Source organism: Octopus sinensis, linkage group LG26 (genome assembly GCF_006345805.1).
Source record: "Octopus sinensis linkage group LG26, ASM634580v1, whole genome shotgun sequence".
NCBI lineage: Eukaryota > Metazoa > Mollusca > Cephalopoda > Octopoda > Octopodidae > Octopus > Octopus sinensis.
In genome coordinates this window covers 11,918,745-11,939,878 of record NC_043022.1, presented here as the reverse complement: position 1 = coordinate 11,939,878, position 21,134 = coordinate 11,918,745, and the positions used below count along the sequence as shown (strand labels likewise).

At 40.4% G+C, this 21,134-nt stretch overlaps 1 protein-coding gene across 1 annotated transcript in view; it reads right to left on the bottom strand.

Moving 5' to 3' along the window:
• The window catches only part of LOC115224799 (cleavage stimulation factor subunit 1-like), a 36,485-nt gene that overhangs the window by 10,319 nt on the left and 5,032 nt on the right, over positions 1 to 21,134 (bottom strand). Inside the window, 6 exon segments of the mRNA XM_029795722.2 lie at positions 1,459 to 1,534; positions 3,233 to 3,355; positions 4,137 to 4,259; positions 6,264 to 6,304; positions 7,054 to 7,146; positions 7,699 to 7,776. Coding sequence (XP_029651582.1) covers positions 1,459 to 1,534; positions 3,233 to 3,355; positions 4,137 to 4,259; positions 6,264 to 6,304; positions 7,054 to 7,146; positions 7,699 to 7,776 — 534 coding nt within the window.

Genomic DNA, 21,134 nt, shown 5'->3' with positions numbered 1-21,134 from the left:
ATATATGTGTGTATGTGTTTGTGTGTGTGCAATAGATAGTGTGTGTATGTGTGTAATAGTGTGTGTATATGTGTTTGTGTGCAATAGATAGTATGTATGTGTGTGTGTGTGTGTGTGTGTGTGTTTATGTGAGTGTGGGTAACAGACAGAGAGTGTGGGTGAGTGTATATAAAAGTGAGTTTGTGCATGTATGTAATAGTGATTGTGTATGTGTGTGATGTGCATGTGTGTTTAATATAGTGTATATGTATATGTATGTGTGTGAGTAAGAGACAGTGAAAGTGTGTGTGTGTTTGACAGTGATACTGTGTATGTGTATGTAATAGATGGTGACTGTGCTCAATATGCATGTTGCATGTGTAACAGACAGTGGTTGTGAGTGTATGTATGCATGTGTGAGTGTGTGTGTGCATACGTATAAAGGAATTTCTAAGACAATATAAAAAGAACTGAATGAAGAGGAGAGAGAGAGAGTTGAATGTTAGTGAAGGAGGGAGTTGTGTCTTGGGGAAGCAGAAAACGAGGAGAATGTGAGCAGAAGTCAGATGCAAATGATGTAAAGAAAACACAGGGAGACCCAAAAGTAGATTAACAGTTATTCTACTTTCTCTTTCACATTCATTTATTAACAGTTTAGATCTTAATTACAAAAAAACAAATATGAAACCATTATTCTATGCTAATTTAGTTAATTTTGTCCAAGCTCCCTTTTCAGTTTGTAAGAGAGAAATTTAAATGTGATGAAATGTTTTAAAAGAAATTTGAAGTCCCTACGTGATAACTGTAAACCTATTTTTTGAGCCACCCTGTATATATATATACATACACACACATATATTTACACAAACACACCCTCTCTCTCTCTCTCTCTCTCTCTCTATATATATATATATATATATATATTTAAGTAGGTGATCCTATGTTTATCGTCAGCATGTAGGCAATCATCGAAGTTTTTGTTCGTCTTGAGGTTGAGAGAGGCTCCTTATCTTTCCTGATGAGAAGATTGCATAATGCACCCTTTATTCCTTCGGAATAGGAATGTGCTGTCTTCGAAACATGAGTCGAGAGTAAAGGAATTTTGTTAACATCTTCGTTCGACTCCATTCTTTCATTTATTCATATATATATATATATACAAGATAGAAATTTTATATATATATATATATATATATGTAAGATATATATATCTTACATATATATGTATGTAAAATAGTAATTTAAGTGTAATAAAATGTTTTAAAAGAAATTTAAAGTGCCTACGTGATAACTGTAACCCTATTTTGGGCCCACCCTGTATATTATGAAAGAATATTTTCTGACATCCGCACAACCACTGCCATCATCACCAACCCACACTAGTGAATGAGGTGTGAGGAAGGTCGGACAGGTTTACAAATTCATACAATGTCCATCTTCTGGATGAAGCGTATACCGCAAAGATTAAAAGTTACTTACGCACAGGATGTTGCGTTCCAACCAATATATACTCTCCGGACGGGTGGAATGACAAACAGCGAACTGGGGCTGATTCCTGCATGAAGAGGAAGAGAGAGAGAGAGAGAGAGAGAGAGTTAGAGATAGACATTACGGTAAATTACGGGGATGTAAACAAACAAACACCGGTTATCAAACAGCCGGTATGCATGACAAAAACACAGATACAAAGACACACACAAGACGCATTTCCACGTCTACCAAATTCACTCACAAGACAAATAATCCTGTAAGGATAAAATAGAAAATATTTATGACTTGGGTTGAAATCTCGCTAAGACTGACTCTGCTGTTCATTCTTTTATCTGGTTGTCCAACATGCTAGAAACAGCAGTCAAATCTCCTTCCAAAATGACACTTCCCCCATCTCAGAAAGAGAAGGATATATTACTCTTTACTCTCTCTCATTTACTCTTTTACTTGTTTCAGTCATTTGACCGCGGCCATGCTGGAGCACCGCCTTTAATCGAGCAAATTGACCCCAGGACTTATTCTTTGGAAGACTAGTACTTATTCTATCGGTCTCTTTTGCCGAACTGCTAAGTTACGGGGACGTAAACATACCATTGGTTGTCAAGCGACGTTGGGAGGACAAACACAGACACACAAACATATATATATACATATATACGGCGGGTTTCTTTCAGTTTCCGTCTACCAAATCGACTCACAAGTTTTGGTTGGCCCGCGGCTATAGTAGAAGACAATTGCTCAAGGTGCCACACAGTGGGACTGAACCCAGAACCATGTGGTTGGTAAGCAAGCTACTTACCACACAGCCACTCCTGTGTCTATAGATAATATAGTTGTAGATATACACTTTGCCCGCCTGAAATAACGAAGGGTTGATCATGGCTGGATTGCTTTTGAGAGTAGGTTTGCTTTCAATCAGGTCTGAACCAAGACCAACAACAACAACAAACTACAGCTAGCAGCATGTTCATCATCATCATTGTTCAACCGTGGTCGAGACAATGGAATTTACCATGCTACGCCAGACTTCACGGTCCATCATGGCATTACGGAGGTCCTGTTGCTGGATGCCTGTATCCCTGGAGATTACATCAGGGTAGGAGAGTGTGCGCCCTCTGGTATTGCGAGTAGATGGCTTCCAGAGGAGAAGAGTAGAAATTACCTCTTTTTCAGCTCTACAACAATGTCCAGCAAACTGGACTCTCCTGCCTTTCACAAGAGATGACACAGGTGGTAGTTTCCCATATATTTGCATTTTGGTTGGATGGCGCCTCCACGAGAGATTTTGAGATCTCATAAGGAGGCGAGTGTAGGTTCCATCCAACCGCCTCTCAAGCTTCTTTGATAACGTCCAGGTTTCTGAGCCATATAGTAGAATTGGTTCGACTGTGGCTTTGAAGATTTCAAGTTTGAAGTCTCTACTTAGATTTGATGACCAGATCTTATGCATGTCATTACAGGCTGACCAGGCCATACCCTTTCTAGTTAGAAAGTCTTTTCCAGATGATGATATGTATGACCCAAGATATTTGTAATCAGAAACCATATTTAAGAGCATCATGTTGAGAGTATGGATGATGCAATCACTGTTGGATAGGCACTTGTTTATGTATTCACCACCACCAACACCATCATTCACAATAACTAGGAGCCGCCGCCAACATTAATGGCAGCAACATCACCACCATCATTAACAACAACAACAACAACAACAACAAGCCATCACCACTGTCACCATTATTAACAACAACAACAAACTCACCTGGATACTTTTGTAAGCTTTTTTCACGGAGGGTTTTGAAAATTCAAAGAATTTTACACTGAAATCTTTGCTGCCGGAGACGAGGATCTGATGGAATGGGTGAAAGTCCAGGGACGTCACTTCCTGGAATGGAAACATCCAACAGTTATTAGAGTTTAATGAGAGGAACCAACACTTTACCACAACATATCCAGTCACATACAGTCTATAGAGACACACTACACTACAACATGTACTGTCTATAGAGACACACTACACTACAACATGTACTGTCTATAGAGACACACTACACTACAACATGTACTGTCTATATAGACACACTACACTACAACATGTACTGTTTATATAGACACACTACACTACAACATGTAGTCTATATAGACACACTATACTACAACATGTACTGTTTATATAGACACACTACACTACAACATGTAGTCTATATAGACACACTACACTACAACATGTAGTCTATATAGACACACTACACTACAACATGTAGTCTAATGTGCCAGTGGCTGAGTACTCCACAGACACGTGTACCCATAACATAGTCCCTCAGGCAGATTCAGAATGACTCAGAGTGTGACAAGGTTGGCCGTTTGAAATGCAGGTACAACACATTTTTGCCAGCTGAGTGGACTGGAGCAACATGAAATAAAGTGTCTTGCTCAAGAACACAATGTGTCGCCAGGAATTGAACTTACAACCTTACAATCATGAGCCGATCGCCCTAACCACTAAGCCACACACCTTCACTACTACCACCACTACACATTACATAATACTATGGATCAGTAAAACTACAACCCCTGCCACATTACACCACAACTCTCACAGTCACACTACTCCACCATCGTCCCCAGCGAAACCCAAAGTACAGCAGGGAAGATGCCTGACTTACAGAGTTATGGTCGTAGAGGGTTCGAATCACGGGATGGTTTTCCATGGTTTGTTGTGGTGTTTCCATAGCAATGATCTCAGCAGGTGTGGCACTTTTGGCCAGCATCCTCTCCACATCCAAAATCTGGAAAAGACAGAAAAAGAAATCAGACAAAATATAAATAAACAAAGCAGGAAACAACATCACATCCACTCACTCACTCACACTCTCCACTCATCGCTGCCTGCACAAGTTATTTATGATCTTTTAGTATTGTCAGTCACTGGACAGTGGCCATACTGGGGCACCACTTTGAAGAATTTCAGGTGAACAAATTGACCCCTAGTACTTAAGGCTTTCTTTAAGTTTGGTGCTTGTTCCACTGGTCTCCTTTTGAGGGAGGGGTATGACAAACACAGACACACAGATATATAAAGCACCAGTTATGTACTCTGGTCGATAATTTAAACACCAGTTAAGCACTGGGGTCGATGTAATCAACTTAATCCCTTTGTCTGTCCTTGTTTGTCCCCTCTGTGTGTAGCCCCTTGTGGGTAGTAAAGAAATAAGATATATACACACATATAGATAAATATATACAGGGTGATTGAAAAGTAACTCCCTGTCTTAAAATACTTATAAGGACAGGTTTTAGCATGAGGTTTCATTTAAGATTTAATATGGGCCCCAGATGTTGCAACCACCTTCTTGAGTCGTCCAGGATTTGCGTCAACTGATTTCACCAGCAACTTTTGTGGAACGGAAGGCATAACTTCTCGTATATTTGCCCTTCAAGTTCTTCCAAAATCTTTGGCTTAGAGCAGTAGATTTGTTCTTTTAACCAACCCCAAAGAAAAAAAAATCACAAGGTGTTAAGTAGGGACTCCTGGTTGGCTACTCATATGGACAACAACAAACCTATCCACCACCTGGGGAAGTGGGCATTCAGCCATTCATGAATGACAAAAGCAATACAATTACAAATTAAATTCTCATACTTCAAACAAAAAAACACAAAAAAATTTGAGAAAAAATAATTACAATTAATAAATAATTTTATAAGTATTTTATAACAGGGAGTTATTTTTTAATAACCCTGTATATAAGAATGGACTTCCACACAAGTTTCCATGACCGAATTTACCCAGAAGACATTGTTCAGCCTAGGGCTGTAATAGAAGACACTTGTCCTAGGTGCCATGATGTGGGACTGAACTTGAAATCAGTTGGTTGGGAAATTAACTTCTTAACCACACAGTTATATATATATATATATTAAATTAATAATAGAAGGGTAATATTTATTAATTAAATTAATTAATTAATTAATTATCTGTTACATGATGATGCTTGATTGTGTGCATATTTGGCTATAATACTTTCAAATTTTATTTAAAACATTGGAAATATTATACTGAAGAGAGAAGTAAGTAAAACTTAAATTACTTTAATCTCGAAACACATATATAATTAATCCTGGTCATGTTGATTCATTGTCTTTCTCTTTGCCTTCGTAAAAAAAGTATGTTTACCGTCATGGAGATTCTTATAGTAGTAGAAAGGGAATGGGAGGCGCAATGGTCCAGTGGTTAGGGCAGCGGACTCGCGGTCGTAGGATCGCGGTTTCGATTCCCAGACCGGGCGTTGTGAGTGTTTATTGAGCGAAAACACCTAAAGCTCCACGAGGCTCCGGCAGGGGATGGTGGTGATCCCTGCTGTACTCTTTCACCACAACTTTCTCTCACTCTTACTTCCTGTTTCTGTTGTACCTGTATTTCAAAGGGCCGGCCTTGTCACTCTCTGTGTCACGCTGAATATCCCCAAGAACTATGTTACGGGTACACGTGTCTGTGGAGTGCTCAGCCACTTACACGTTAATTTCACGAGCAGGCTGTTCCGCTGATCAGATCAACCGGAACCCTCGTCGTCGTAACCGACTGAGTGCTAAGAAGAAAGGGAATTTTTAACTCCTATTTCTAATTTCGGTATGAGGTGAAGCAGTTAGCTGAAACCTAATTATAATTATAATTATATATATATATATATATATATATATATATCCATATGCACATTAAATGATGATGACTAGGACAGCAATAATGACAACAGCATAGATAGGTTTCAGAAAATTCCAGCAAGTTTCTTTACCTTAATGGAAGCGTCCTCTGATCCTGTGGCTATCAGTTGACCTACAATAACAAAAAATATTGTTTTCTTAAATTGGAAACCAAAAAAGAAAAAAAAAACAAACCCAAATCATTTTTTAAAAAAATAAATAATATTTGCCATCACTACCAACTAGCAACAATCAGGACATGAAATACAGCACCATGTGATTTTAGAATTAAAAAATATGAACTTCCAGAAGTGATAAAATTAACGCTTAATTTGGTTCATTTAAATTTTTCCTTTCATTTTATTCCGGCATGAAAACACCTGAAGCCATTCCATATTTTCCTTTTCTATCTTCTATGATAAAGTTCTCTAAGCAATTTCATTGCTTTCTTATTTTACCATGTCTTAACATTTTAAATACATGCATACATATGTATGTGTGAGTGTGTGTGTGCGTACACATATATATATATATATAATCAAAATAAGCAACAAGGATACCCAGAGGTAATGCAGTACGATCGTTTCATGTGACTCCATTTAATTGAACAATGCAAATATTACATCAGTTTTAAAATGTAGAGCAATCTTCAGCCGCATAAAAATATAAAATTTAGTTAAATTCAAAGGATTCATTTTTATAGTTATTCTATTAACCAAAATCACAAAGAGGATAATTAGATAGACAAAGGACATGTTTCATCAACAACATCATGGTTACAACAGAAAGGAAAGGTGATCCGTCACCAAGAGATGGAGGTGGAGGTGCGATTAAATGGTTAGGAGGTGCGGGATTGTTAAATCAAAATCCTTGCAGACTTACCAGAATGGTGGAAAGCACCAGCACGGCATGCAGCCTTGTGAGCAGTGACATAACAAGTCTCGTAGAGAGCAGCTTCGGGAGAGATGGTCTGAACTGCAAAAGAAAAAAAAACAATAAAATAAGAAAAACAACCTATACTAAAAATACAACAACAATGATTAGCAAGCACAGAAAAGTGATGATGATGATGATGATGATGATGTAATGATGGTGATGATGTTGGCAGTGATGATAATGTTGATGAGGATGATAGTGATGATTTAGGAATGAGGCCAGAAATTTTGAGGAGAGGGGTTTAGTCGACACCTTTGACTGGTACCCTATTTTATTGATCCTGAAGAGATGAAAAGCACAGTTGATCTTGGTGGGATTTGAACTCAGGACAAAATAGACCCAGAGAAAATATTACAAAGAATGTTGTCCAGCACAAGACTCTGTGAATCCACCACCCTAATACACACACACAAACATATACATTACAGAGAGAGAGAGAGGTATATCTGTCAATGTCAATCTCTCCATCTATAAATATATATTCCTGCTGGTGCACATTTACATGTGAGGAAAGAGGAAGATGAGAAAGAAACAACAGGAGAGAGAGAGAGAGAGAGAGAGAGGAAGAGAGACATGTGAGAGTGTACTTACCATCTGTTTCATATTCCAGGTCTATACCAGTGCCAGGTGTGACAGCTTCTGTGGGAACCTGCTGCTGTGGGTTCTGGGCTAGAGAGAGAGAGAGAGAAAGACAGAGAGACAACAGGTGAGGTACTGGTGCATGATACAGGAGGAAGAGGAGGAGTACTTACACAGAGACGGAAGAAGGGGAGGCAGAGATAGCCGCACAGAGTGAGGCCTTGGGAGTATATTGTCTAATGCCGGCTTCTTAACCCTTTGGCATTCAGATTATGTCAAATGTAATCCTTATTTATTCCCCTTGTTTTCAGTTAATCAGGTATTATCTCATAAGCTTTCAGATTTCAATGATGAGATTGTTTTATTTTTAAAATGACATTGTAGGGTAGGTGCAAGAGGCTGGACCTGGCCAGTTTGTATGAAGAAAGGCTGAAGACGCTCGACCATTATTCTCTAGAAAAATGATGCCGCCGTGGTGATCTCATTCTTGCTCACAACATCATAAGCGGAAAGTGTAACCTCTCGAAAGAGCTGTTCTTCACTCCTGCTCCAGAGCGTCGGCTGCGGGGTCACTCCGAAAAGCTCTATCTACGACGATTTCATCTCAATTGAAGGAGAGGGGCTTTTTCCGTCCGGGCGGCGGATCTGTGGAATAAGCTGCCAGACGAGATAGTGAAGATGCCGACGACCGCTCAGTTCAAAGTCTCTCTTGTCCAGAAATGGCCTGAACTCTTTGCATGAACTCTCTCCCTGTACATAACTCCATGTCCCCCTACATGGCCTTGCTTTTTGCTTTTTGAACCAAAAAAATTAACTTAACTTATAAAACCAGTAGGGTTTTTTGGGCCTGGTGTTGCCGGTTTAAATGCTAAAGAGTTAAGACAGTAGGGTATGACTTGAGAGAGAGATCTGATTACTGTTTCCTATTTCTTTACTGCCCACTAGGGGCTAAACATAGAGGGGACAAACAAGGACAGACAAAGGGATTAAGACGATTATATCATCCCCAGTGTGTAACTGGTACTTAATTTATCAACCCTGAAAGGCAAAGTCGACATCAGTGGAATTTGAACTCAGGCCGTACAGACAGATGAAATACCACTAAGCATTTCGCCCGGCATGCTAACATTTCTGCCAGTTCGCCCCCTTAATCTGATTACTGTTTCTAGCATGTTGAATAACTGGGTAAGTACTATCTCACTGGTTGACTTGATCATGGATAACCACCAACACCAAACCATGACCACCACCACCAGCTAACATCCACGTTTCCATGCTTGCATGAGCCAGATGGAAATTGTTGAGGCAGATTTTCTATGGCTGGATGCCCTTCCTGCTGCCAACCCTCACCTCTTTTCCAAGCAACGTAATATTACCCCTTGGCCAAGGTGGCGAGCCGGCAGAATCGTTGGTACGCTGGGCAAAATGCTTAGTGGTATTTCGTCTGCCACTACATTCTGAGTTCAAATTCTACAAAGGTCAACTTTGCCTTTCATCCTTGGGGGGGGGGAAGGATCGATAAATGAAGTACCAGATGCATACTGATCGACTGATATGGAACCTGGGCTAGTTTTCTTTGTGTACCATCCTGTATCATCTTGATAGATGCAGATCTATTGAGGGATGCTGGGGAGGATCAAGGATCTATTAGGACTCTAGCTACAGACTGTGTAGAGATATTCTAACAGACCTCACCCCTGCACGACTGGGGAAAATGGGTGCAGCTTAAATGTCATCTTTTCTCTCTGTTGACATGTTGAACTAGTGCTTTTGAGATTGTGCTTCAGGAAGGGCTAGAAGCCCTTCCTGAAGCCAACCTTTCTTGCTTCCGAGTAAAGTATTTTATAATACAGTTCTATATTTAAGATGAAGAATTATGTACATTATTTACATTCGACAGATATTTGTCCTCCTCTTGTTTGTTGTTAACACAACGTTTCAGCTGATATACCCTCCAACCTTCTTCAGGCCGAAGAAAGTTGGAGGGTATATCAAATGAAATGTTGTGTTAATAACAAACAAGATGAGTACAAATATCCGTCGAATGTAAATAATGTAAATGAAAGTATTTTATTCCATGTGAACCTACCAAGCTGCTAGACACTTTCTACATGGGGGGAAAAATGAGTGTTAGCATCAAAGAAGGGCATCTGACCCCAGAAACTGCCTCATGTTTTCTCATTCTTGCCTATCACCATCATTCATATTTTGCCTCCAAACAATCCTCATGCTTTCCCTATTAACATCAGCTTCACCATTCATGACTCTCTCTCTCTCTCTTTCACACTACTGTACACTTACTTTCACCATCCCTTTTCCACAGCATGACAAATTTTTCTACACCACTTCAATACAACGGATGTGAACACCTTAACTCTTTTGTTACCAACCTGGCTGAAACCGCCTCTGGCTCTGTAGTACAAATGTCTTGTTTTCATAAGTTCTGAATTAAAATCTTCCACCAAACCTTAGTCACGATTTATGTTCCTAACACTAGCTTAATGATAACTAAATTGTTTTACTAAATTCTTTGTTATATTTAAAATTAATTGAAAGAAACACAGAGCATCTCAACGAAAATAGGGTAACAAAAAGGTTAAAATATATAATAGAGAAACAATTCTTAACCCTTTCGATACCAACCTGGCTGAAACTGGCTCTGTAGTACAAATGTCTTATTTTCATAAGTTTTGAATTAAAATCTTCCACGATTTATGTTCCTAACACCAGCTTAATGGTAACGAAGTTATTTTACTAAATTCTTTGTTTTATTTCAAATTAATTGAAAGAAATACAGAACATCTCAACAGAAATACGGTAATGAAAACAAGATCATTTTTATATGGAGGGCTAGACCAAATCTGAGGAGGATCAGCTATCAAGAGAGCTAAAATTCAGAACCAGTGGAAGACTTCAATACTAGCCCTGCTCCATGTTGGTGCCATATATATTTCTTTACTACCCACAAGGGACTAAACACAGAGGGGACAAACAAGGACAGACAAATGGATTAAGTCGATTACATCGACCCCAGTGTGCAACTGGTACTTAATTTATTGACCCCGAAAGGATGAAAGGCAAAGTCGACCTCGGCGGAATTTGAACTCAGAATGTAACGTAACGGCAGACAAAATACGGCTACGCATTTCGCCCGACGTGCTAACGTTTCTGCCAGCTCGCCGCCCATGTTGGTGCGAAATAGCCGCACCAACACCACCAGCACCAGCATTCCTTTTCTGCTGTTGACTCAGTGAAAGGTCTCCAGCACAGCTGAAGAGTTCATTGTTCTAGTCAAAGTGGACTTTAAGTGGATCTCAACAAACGACATCACTGGGAAAACAAATAACTCATTCTTTTCTGAAGATCCTTCATCTTGGGACAACAAATCCATACTTAGGCTGACTCATGAATATCCTGCTCATGACAGGTCTGCCAGTGTGTAGAGTTGTAGAGGTGAAAAGACTTGCTCGACTAGATACACACACACACATAGAGGGTAGATGTCTGGTTCACCACCAAAAATACCACATGGGTACAAGTGTGGTTGTGTGGTAAAGAGCTTGCTTTCCAGCCACATGGTTCTGGGTTCAGTGCCAGTGCATGGCACCTTAAGCAAGTGCCTTATTCTACTACAGACCTGGGCTAAACAAAGCCCTGTGAGTAGAGTTGGTAGATGGAAATTGAAAGAAGCCCATCACATATACACATGTTAGTTAGTTAGTTAGTTAGTTAATTTGGCTCAAAAGCAAATAGCAAGGCCTTGTAGGGGGACATGGAGTTAAGTACAGGGTGGTGTTCATGTAAAGAGTTCAGGCCACTTGAGGTCAAGGGAGACTTTGAACAAAGCGGTCGTCGGCATCTTCACCATCTCGTCTGGCAGCTTGTTCCACAGATCCGCAACCCGGACAGAGAAAGCTCCTCTCCTTCGATTGAGGTGTGTATGTGTGTTTGTTCCCCACCACCACTTGACAACCAGTGTTGGTTTGTTTATGTTCCAGTAACTTAAGACAGGAGGGTCACATTGCACAATGCAGTCACTGATAAATCATATTTCCTGGCTTATAAGACACACAAGCACACTGACCCTATAGTATTCAAACTGGCCATGTCCAGCCCAAATATTTGACCTGCTTTATGGTCAAACTGGCCAGATCTGACTTCTCACATCAAAGTCATTCTAAAATAAACAATCACATTACTGAAATCTCAAAGCTACAAGATATCATCATAATCATTTAACCCTTTAGTGTTTAAACTGGCCATATCCAGCCAAAGTTTTCTCCCTATTTTATGTTTAAACTGACCAGATCAGGGCTCTCACACCTAACCTACATTGACATTCTAAAAATGAACAATCACGTCATTGAAACCCCAAAGCTATAAGATAATGAATGATTAATTAAAAACAATTTGAGTAAAAAAATATTACATTTAACAGAGTAATCTGAACACTAAAGGGTTAATGTCCATTTTCCATGCTGACAAATGATTGGACAGTTTGACAGGAGCTGGCAAGGCTGGGAGGGAAGCGGGGTCACGCAAGGGTCCATTATCTGTTCAGGGTAGATTTCTATGGTTAGATGCCCTCCCTAACATCAACCACATTACAAAGTGTAGTGGGTGCTTTTTCTGTGGCACCAACACTTGTATCAGTTCTGCTGTGGTGTACAGGTCTTCTCAGCCCTTTGTCATCTCCTTTGTAAGGCTTGGCATCAGTCATTTGACTGTGGCCATGCTGGAGCACCGCCTTTAGTCGAGTGAATCGATCCCAGGACTTATTCTTTGTAAGCCTAGTACTTATTCTATCAACCTCTTTTGCTGAACTGCTAAGTTACGGCGACGTAAACACACCAGCATCGGATGTCAAGCGATGTTGGGGGAGACAAACACAGACACACAAACGTATACACACACACACATATATATACATATACATATATACGATGGGCTTCTTTCAGTTTCCGCCTACCAAATCCACTCACAAGGCTTTGGTTGGCTCGAAGCTATAGTAGAAGACACTTGCCCAATGTGCCATGCAGTGGGACTGAACCCGGAACCATGTGGTTGGTAAGCAAGCTACTTACCACATATATACACACATATACACGAAGAGCTTCTTTCAGTTTCCATCTACCAAATCCACTCACAAGGCTTTGGTCGGCTCGAGGCTATAGTAGAAGACACTTGCCCAATGTGCCACGCAGTGGGACTGAACCCGGAACCATGTGGTTGGTAAGCAAGCTACTTACCACATATATACACACATATATACGAAGAGCTTCTTTCAGTTTCCATCTACCAAATCCACTCACAAGGCTTTGGTCGGCTCGAGGCTATAGCAGAAGACACTTGCCCAATGTGTCACGCAGTGGGACTGAACCGGAACCATGTGGTTGGTAAGCAAGCTACTTACCACATATATACACACATATATACGAAGAGCTTCTTTCAGTTTCCATCTACCAAATCCACTCACAAGGCTTGGTCGGCTCGAGGCTATAGCAGAAGACACTTGCCCAATGTGCCACGCAGTGGGACTGAACCCGGAACATGTGGTTGGTAAGCAAGCTACTTACCACATATATACACACATATATACGAAGAGCTTCTTTCAGTTTCCATCTGCCAAATCCACTCACAAGGCTTTGGTCGGCTCGAGGCTATAGCAGAAGACACTTGCCCAATGTGCCACGCAGTGGGACTGAACCCGGAACCATGTGGTTGGTAAGCAAGCTACTTACCACATATATACACACATATATACGAAGAGCTTCTTTCAGTTTCCATCTACCAAATCCACTCACAAGGCTTTGGTCGGCTCGAGGCTATAGCAGAAGACACTTGCCCAATGTGCCACGCAGTGGGACTGAACCCGGAACCATGTGGTTGGTAAGCAAGCTACTTACCACATATATACACACATATATACAAAGAGCTTCTTTCAGTTTCCATCTACCAAATCCACTCACAAGGCTTTGGTCGGCTCGAGGCTATAGCAGAAGACACTTGCCCAATGTGCCACGCAGTGGGACTGAACCCGGAACCATGTGGTTGGTAAGCAAGCTACTTACCACATATATACACACATATATACGAAGAGCTTCTTTCAGTTTCCATCTACCAAATCCACTCACAAGGCTTTGGTCGGCCCGAGGCTATAGCAGAAGACACTTGCCCAATGTGCCACGCAGTGGGACTGAACCCGGAACCATGTGGTTGGTAAGCAAGCTACTTACCACATATATACACACATATATACGAAGAGCTTCTTTCAGTTTCCATCTACCAAATCCACTCACAAGGCTTTGGTCGGCTGAAGGCTATAGTAGAAGACACTTGCCCAATGTGCCATGCAGTGGGACTGAACCCGGAACCATGTGGTTGGTAAGCAAGCTACTTACCACACAGCCACCCCTACGCTTATATACAAACAGTAAATGAAAAATGTATGGTAAATAAACACTTAACATAACATACACTGAATGTAAAGACGAACGGAAGAGACGGAGAAGCTCTGTAAATCTGTTTGTCTCCCGTTTGTTATATGTTATGTCGTTTGTTTATTTACCATACATTTTAAAATTTATTAATAGTCATAGGAGTGACTGTGTGGTAAGTAGCTTGCTAACCAACCACATGGTTCCGGGTTCAGTCCCACTGCAGTGGCGCTTTGGGCAAGTGGCTTCTGCTATAGCCTCGAGCCGACCAAAGCCTTGTGAGTGGATTTGGTAGACGGAAACTGAAAGAAGCCTGTCATCTCTCTCTATATAAACGGCAGTTTGTCTGTGCGTGTTTCTGTGTGTCTGTTTTCTCGTACCCTCACCCTGACCACGGCTTTCAACCGATTCTGATGAAACTTGACACACACATAGCCCAATGTCATAATTCAAAACTAACGCAGCGAAAATTTTGAGAAGTTCCCCCAGTTCTGAAAAAAATCGATAAATTCGACATGGGGTCGAGAATCAGAAACCCAAACCACAGACCGTCTAGGGGACGCAACTCCACCTTTTTTAACTCTCAAAAAAATTTACCATCATTTTTTTCCCCATTTTTTTGCTATTTTTTGGCTATAACTCTCTAAAAATGCTTTATAGTTATTTCCCTTACAAACCTGAGCAATGCCGGGCGATACTGCTAGTTATATATATAGGCACAAGAATGGCTGTGTGGTAAGTAGCTTGTCTACCAACCACATGGTTCCGGGTTCAGTCCCACTGCGTGGCGCCTTGGGCAGGTGTCTTCTGCTATAGCCTCGGGCCGACCAAAGCCTTGTGAGTGGATTTGGTAGAAGGAAACTGAAAGAAGCCCATCGTATATATGTGTGTATATATGTGGTAAGTAGCTTGCTTACCAACCACATGGTTCCGGGTTCAGTCCCACTGTGTGGCACCTTGGGCAAGTGTCTTCTGCTATAGCCTCGGGCCGACCAATGCCTTGTGAGTGGATTTGGTAGACGGAAACTGAAAGAAGCCTGTCATTATATATATAGGCACAAGAATGGCTGTGTGGTAAGTTGCTTGCTTACCAACCACATGGTTCCGGGTTCAGTCCCACTGCGTGGTGCCTTGGGCAAGTGCCTTCTGCTATAGCCTCGGGCCGACCAAAGCCTTGTGAGTGGATTTTGTAGATGGAAACTGAAAGAAGCTCTATGTATATATGTGTGTGTGTGTGTGTGTGTTCTATCTTTGCCCCCCCCCCCCCCATCGTTTGACAACCGATGCTGGTGTGTTTGCATCCCAGTAACTTAGCAGTTCGGCAAAAAGAGACTGAGAGAATAAGTACTAGGCTGATAAAGAATAAGTCCTGGGGTCGATTTGCTTGACTAAAGGCGGTGCTCCAGCATGGCCCCAGTCAGATGACTGAAACAAGTAAAAGAGTAAAAAGTAATAGAATGCAACACACACCAAATTCACACACACACACACACACACACACACTTTTCCTTGTTTTAGTCATTAGACTGCAGCCATACTGGAGCACCACCTTAAAAAATTTTTAGTTGAATGAATCAACCCAAGTACTTTTTGTTTTCCAAAGCCTTGTACTTAGTCCATTGGTCTGCTTTGCTGAACGGCTAAGCTACAGGGACATAAACATACTAACACCAGTTTTCAAGCTGTGGTGGGGAACAAACACAGACACACACACACATGTATAATATATATTTCTTTACTACCCACAAGGGGCTAAACATAGAGGGGACAAACAAGGACAGACACACGGATTAAGTCGATTACATCGACCCCCAGTGCGAAACTGGTACTTAATTTATCGACCCCGAAAGGATGAAAGTCAAAGTCGACCTCGGCGGAATTTGAACTCAGAACGTAACGTAACGACAGACGAAATACCGCTAAGCATTTCGCCCCGGCATGCTAACGTTTCTGCCATACAATGATGGGACGGTCACTAAAGGAGAATTGTCACAAGCCTGTTGGAAAAGGGTTGACCTGGGGGGGGGGAGCTGAACAACATGAGGCTCCTCCACCACCACCACCGCCACCAGCTGACTTTAGTATGGGAGGGGGGTCAGCGTACCTTATCTACTTCCTCAGCTGACACTGTTCTACAAACCAACATTTCTCAAGTGTCAGTAATGGACAGCAGACAGTTTGGCAGAAAGCCAACGCTAACAACCACTTCAACCAGAATAACCACTCTCAACTTTATCATTATTATCATTAAGCTGTAACTGGCTCTTAATATCCAATATCAAATATACATATATATGTTAAATATACATACATGCATACACACACACACACACACACATATATATATATGCACAAACACACACACATGGACACATATACATAATACACACACACAAGTGTATACATATCTACACAAACCAGCAAACACAACCATACTCACACCTACATATAGTATGTGTTCTGTAAGTCTGTCAGGTTTTCTGAATATAAAAAGAATGTAAATACGGGATTTCCTTCTGGGACACTGATCAAACACACACACACACAAACAGATACATCTGCCACTCCCACTCTCTTATCTTCATTGTTATACACCAGTATTTCTCACATTACTCCCTCCTCCTCTACCATTCATTGTTGACATTCATCTCTCTCTCTCTCTCTCTCTCTCCCTCTTCTACCACTCTTCCTCCCATCACACCACTGATGCCATTTCTATTCAATCTCCTTACCAACAACCATCATGCAGCAATCTCTCTCCCTCCCTTCCGCCAATCTCCTCTCTATCACCCCATTTTCTCCTGTCCTCTGCTATCCCTCTCTCTTCTATCTACCAGGGGTGAAAGAAAAGATCTGGTGCTAGTGAACAAAGAGGGACAACATAGAGTAGGGAGTTCTCTTTAGTCTCTAAAGCTGGTGCCACAATAGAATGCACCCACCCTGGACACTCTAAAAAGTGGCTGGGGATAGAAGAGATATCAAGCTATAGAAAAACATGTTGAAATGGAACATAGAAGCAGGATGTGGAGCCTGACCAGCCTAGGAGGGCAGTAAATCTGAATAGGTATTGATTCAGATCTGTGTAAGCCAAGCTAGCATGAAACAACAGGCATAAAATTTATTATGATGATATACACACACAACATTAATTTCCTCTAGCTCCCTTCCTCACACACACACACACTCACACAGGGCATTCATTTTCTCTCACCCTCTCACACAAGCATATCACTAATTTTTTCTTGCTCTCTCTCTCTCAAAACACACACACACACACACACACACACACACACTGCCACTGCCATCATCTCCACTTTCCAATGCTTGCATGAGCTGAATGGTGTTCATTGAAGCCGGTTTTCTATCGCAGCCATTCCATCCTGTAGCTAACCTGTATCTGTTTCCGAGCCAGACAATATTTCCCTGTGGCCAGACATGTTTTCCATGGAAGAGGAAGACTGGAAACAAACAACTTCACTCGTATGATTCTGGTTTACAACCATCAAAAGATGTCCAGACAAGGGTACACACAAACACACACATAGTCTACGTAGTAAATGCACAAACATGGCAAATGATTGATAGAAAAAGTACAAGGCTTTAAAAATCAATGAGTACTGCGGCTGATGCGTTTCACTAAAACTTCTTCAAGTGCATTGCCCCAACTAGGCTGCAGTCCAATGACTGAAACAAAGATATATATATATATATATATATTCTCTTTACTCTTTTACTTGTTTCAGTCATTTGACTGCGGCCATGCTGGAGCACCGCCTTTTTAATCGAGCAACTCAACACCGGGACTTATTCTTTTGTAAGCCCAGTACTTATTCTATCGGTCTCTTTTGCCGAACCGCTAAGTGACGGGGACATAAATACACCAGCATCGGTTGTCAAGCAATGCTAGGGGGACAAACACAGACACACACACATACATATATATATATACATATATACGACGGGCTCCTTTCAGTTTCCGTCTACCAGATCCACTCACAAGGCTTTGGTCGGCCCGAGGCTATAGTAGAAGACACTTGCCCAAGGTGCCACGCAGTGGGACTGAACCCGGAACCATGTGGTTGGTAAACAAGCTACTTACCACACAGCCACTCCTGCGCCATATATATATATATAATATATATATATATATATATATATATAAAATATACAGGGTAGGAAAATTATAGAAATTTTTCTGCCAGTGGCTAGCATGTATAAAATAGTTAATAGACTACATGTAAGGTGTCAATCTCAGAGAAACATGTAGCCAATCAGTTTCACTTAACGTCCATTTTCCATGCTGACATGGGTTGGACACTTTGACTGAAAACTGGTAAGCTTGGGAGCTGCACCAGCTTCCGATCTGATTTGACAAGGTTTCTATGAATGCCCCTTCCTAATGCCAACCACTCCAGGAGTGTAGTAGGTGTTTTTTTTTATGTGCTACTGACATCAGCCACGACTACAGTCTCACCTGGCTTCACAAGTCTACACAAGCATGGTATATCACTAAAGGTCTCGGTCTCCATGACACCCGACGTTCAAACGGTGCTTTTTACGTGCCACCAGCACGTGTGCCAGTCAGGTGGCACTGGCATCAGCCATGACTACAATTTCACTTGACTCGACAGGTCTTCGCAAGCACAGCATATCACCCAACATTTGAAGGATGCTTTTAACAGGCCAGGCATCCAGCTGTAGAAACTCTGCCAGATCAAGATTGGAGCCTGGTGCAGCCATCTGGTTCGCCAGCCCTCAGTCAAAATCGTCCAACCCATGCTAGCATGGGAAGCGGACGTTAAATGATGATGATGATGATGAGTTACACGACACTAGCATAAGCCACAACTACGATCTCACTTGGCTTGATGGGTCTTCTCAATCACAGCATATTACCAAAGATCCTGGTTGCTTGTCATTGCTTCTGTGAAGCCCAACATTCGAAGATTGTGCTTCACCACCTTATCCCATGTCTTCCTAGATCTACCTCTTACAGGTTACCTCCACCAATGACTCTTCTTCACACAGCAGTCCCCCATATGCACCACATGACCATACCAGTGCAGTCGTCTCTCTTGCACACCACCTCTCATACCTCTTATGCCCAACTTTTCTCTCAGGATGCTTACACTGTGTCATGCATGCACTCTGACATTACACTTATATACACAAGAAATCCAGTAGCTACAGAGAAGTGGGTCCACTGATTCGCAGGAAATAAGTATTTAACACTTTATTGAATATCAGCAGCCTGTCTACAGGGATCTTAGTCCGCACAGTTTCAAGATATGATACATGGAAATCCATATAGTAGATATACAACCATGGAAAATTTAAACATACATACATACAAATATATATATACTAGCAGTATCGTCCAGCGTTGCTCGGGTTTGTAAGGGAAATAACTATATAAGCATTTTTAGAGAGTTACAGCCAAAAAATAGCAAAAAAATGGGAAAAAAATGATGGTAAATTTTTTTTTAAATCGTTGACTCATCGTAGACATTTTTAGAGAGTTACTTCCCTTATATAATAGCGAAAAAATGCATTAAAATGGAAAAAAAATTATGGTAAATTTTTTTTTAAATCGTAGACTCATCGTAGACGCGCGCTAATACCCAGAAGGGCTCGATATGAATCACGACTATAAGATACCCGGTTTTGGTTAAACTGCACCGCAAAATGTGGGAGTAGTTAGGAATCTAAATCGTAGGAGACAGACACACAACCTTACTTTTATATATAAAGATTAATTCAAGAAATGGAGAAAAAGACAACAAGAAAAAAACAACGTGATGACATATTACATGTAAAGTATTAATAAGATGCTCAGAGAAAGAAAAGAGTAGTTGTTTTATGTTTCGAGCATAGCTCTTCTTCGGAAACAGGAAATGTGAGGAAGTCCAAAGGAAAAGAAGTGAGGAAGAAAAAAATCTCCTGAAATGTAATATATAAAACTATAGGCAGAGCGTGGCTGTGTGGTTTCAGGTTCAGTCCCGTTGCATAGCACCTTGAGCAAGTGTCTTCTACTATAGCCTCGGGCCAACCAAAGCCTTGTGAGTGGATTTGGTAGATGGAAACTGAAAGAAGCCTGTCGTATATATATATATATATATATATATATATATATATACATATATACATATATATATATATATCATATATATATATATATACATAATATATATATATACATATATACATATATATACATATATACATATAATATATATATACATATATACATATATATATATATAATATATATATATATTATACATATATACATATATATACATATATACATATATATACATATATATAATATATATATATATATATATATATATACATATATAATATATATAATATATATATATATATATATACATATTATATATATATATATATACATATATACATATATATATACATATATACATATATATATATTATATATAATATATACATATATACATATATATATATATATACATATATACATATATATATATATATATATATACATATATATATATATATATATATATATATATATATATATATGTGTGTGTCTCTGTGGTACCCCCGCACCACTGCTTGACAACTGGTGTTGGTGTGTTTATGTCCCTGTAACTTAGCGGTTTAGCAACAGAGACCAATAGAATAAGTACCAGACTTACACAGAATAAGTCCGGGGGGGGGGGGATCGATTTGTTTAACTAAAAAGGCGGTGCTCCAGCATAGCCGCAGTCAAATGATTGAAGCAAAAGAACAATAGAAAAAGCACATCAAACAGGCTTCTTTCAGTCTCCATTTGCCAAATCCACTCACAAGGTTTTGGTTGGCCCAAGATTATGCTAGAAGATACTTTCCCAAAGTGCTGTGCAGTGGGACTGAACCGAAAAGCTTCTTAATCACACTGCCGTGTCCAGAAGGTCATGGCACTGCATGAAATAAATTTTACACACATACTCTCACATGCACACACCACTAGCGTAGCTGGAG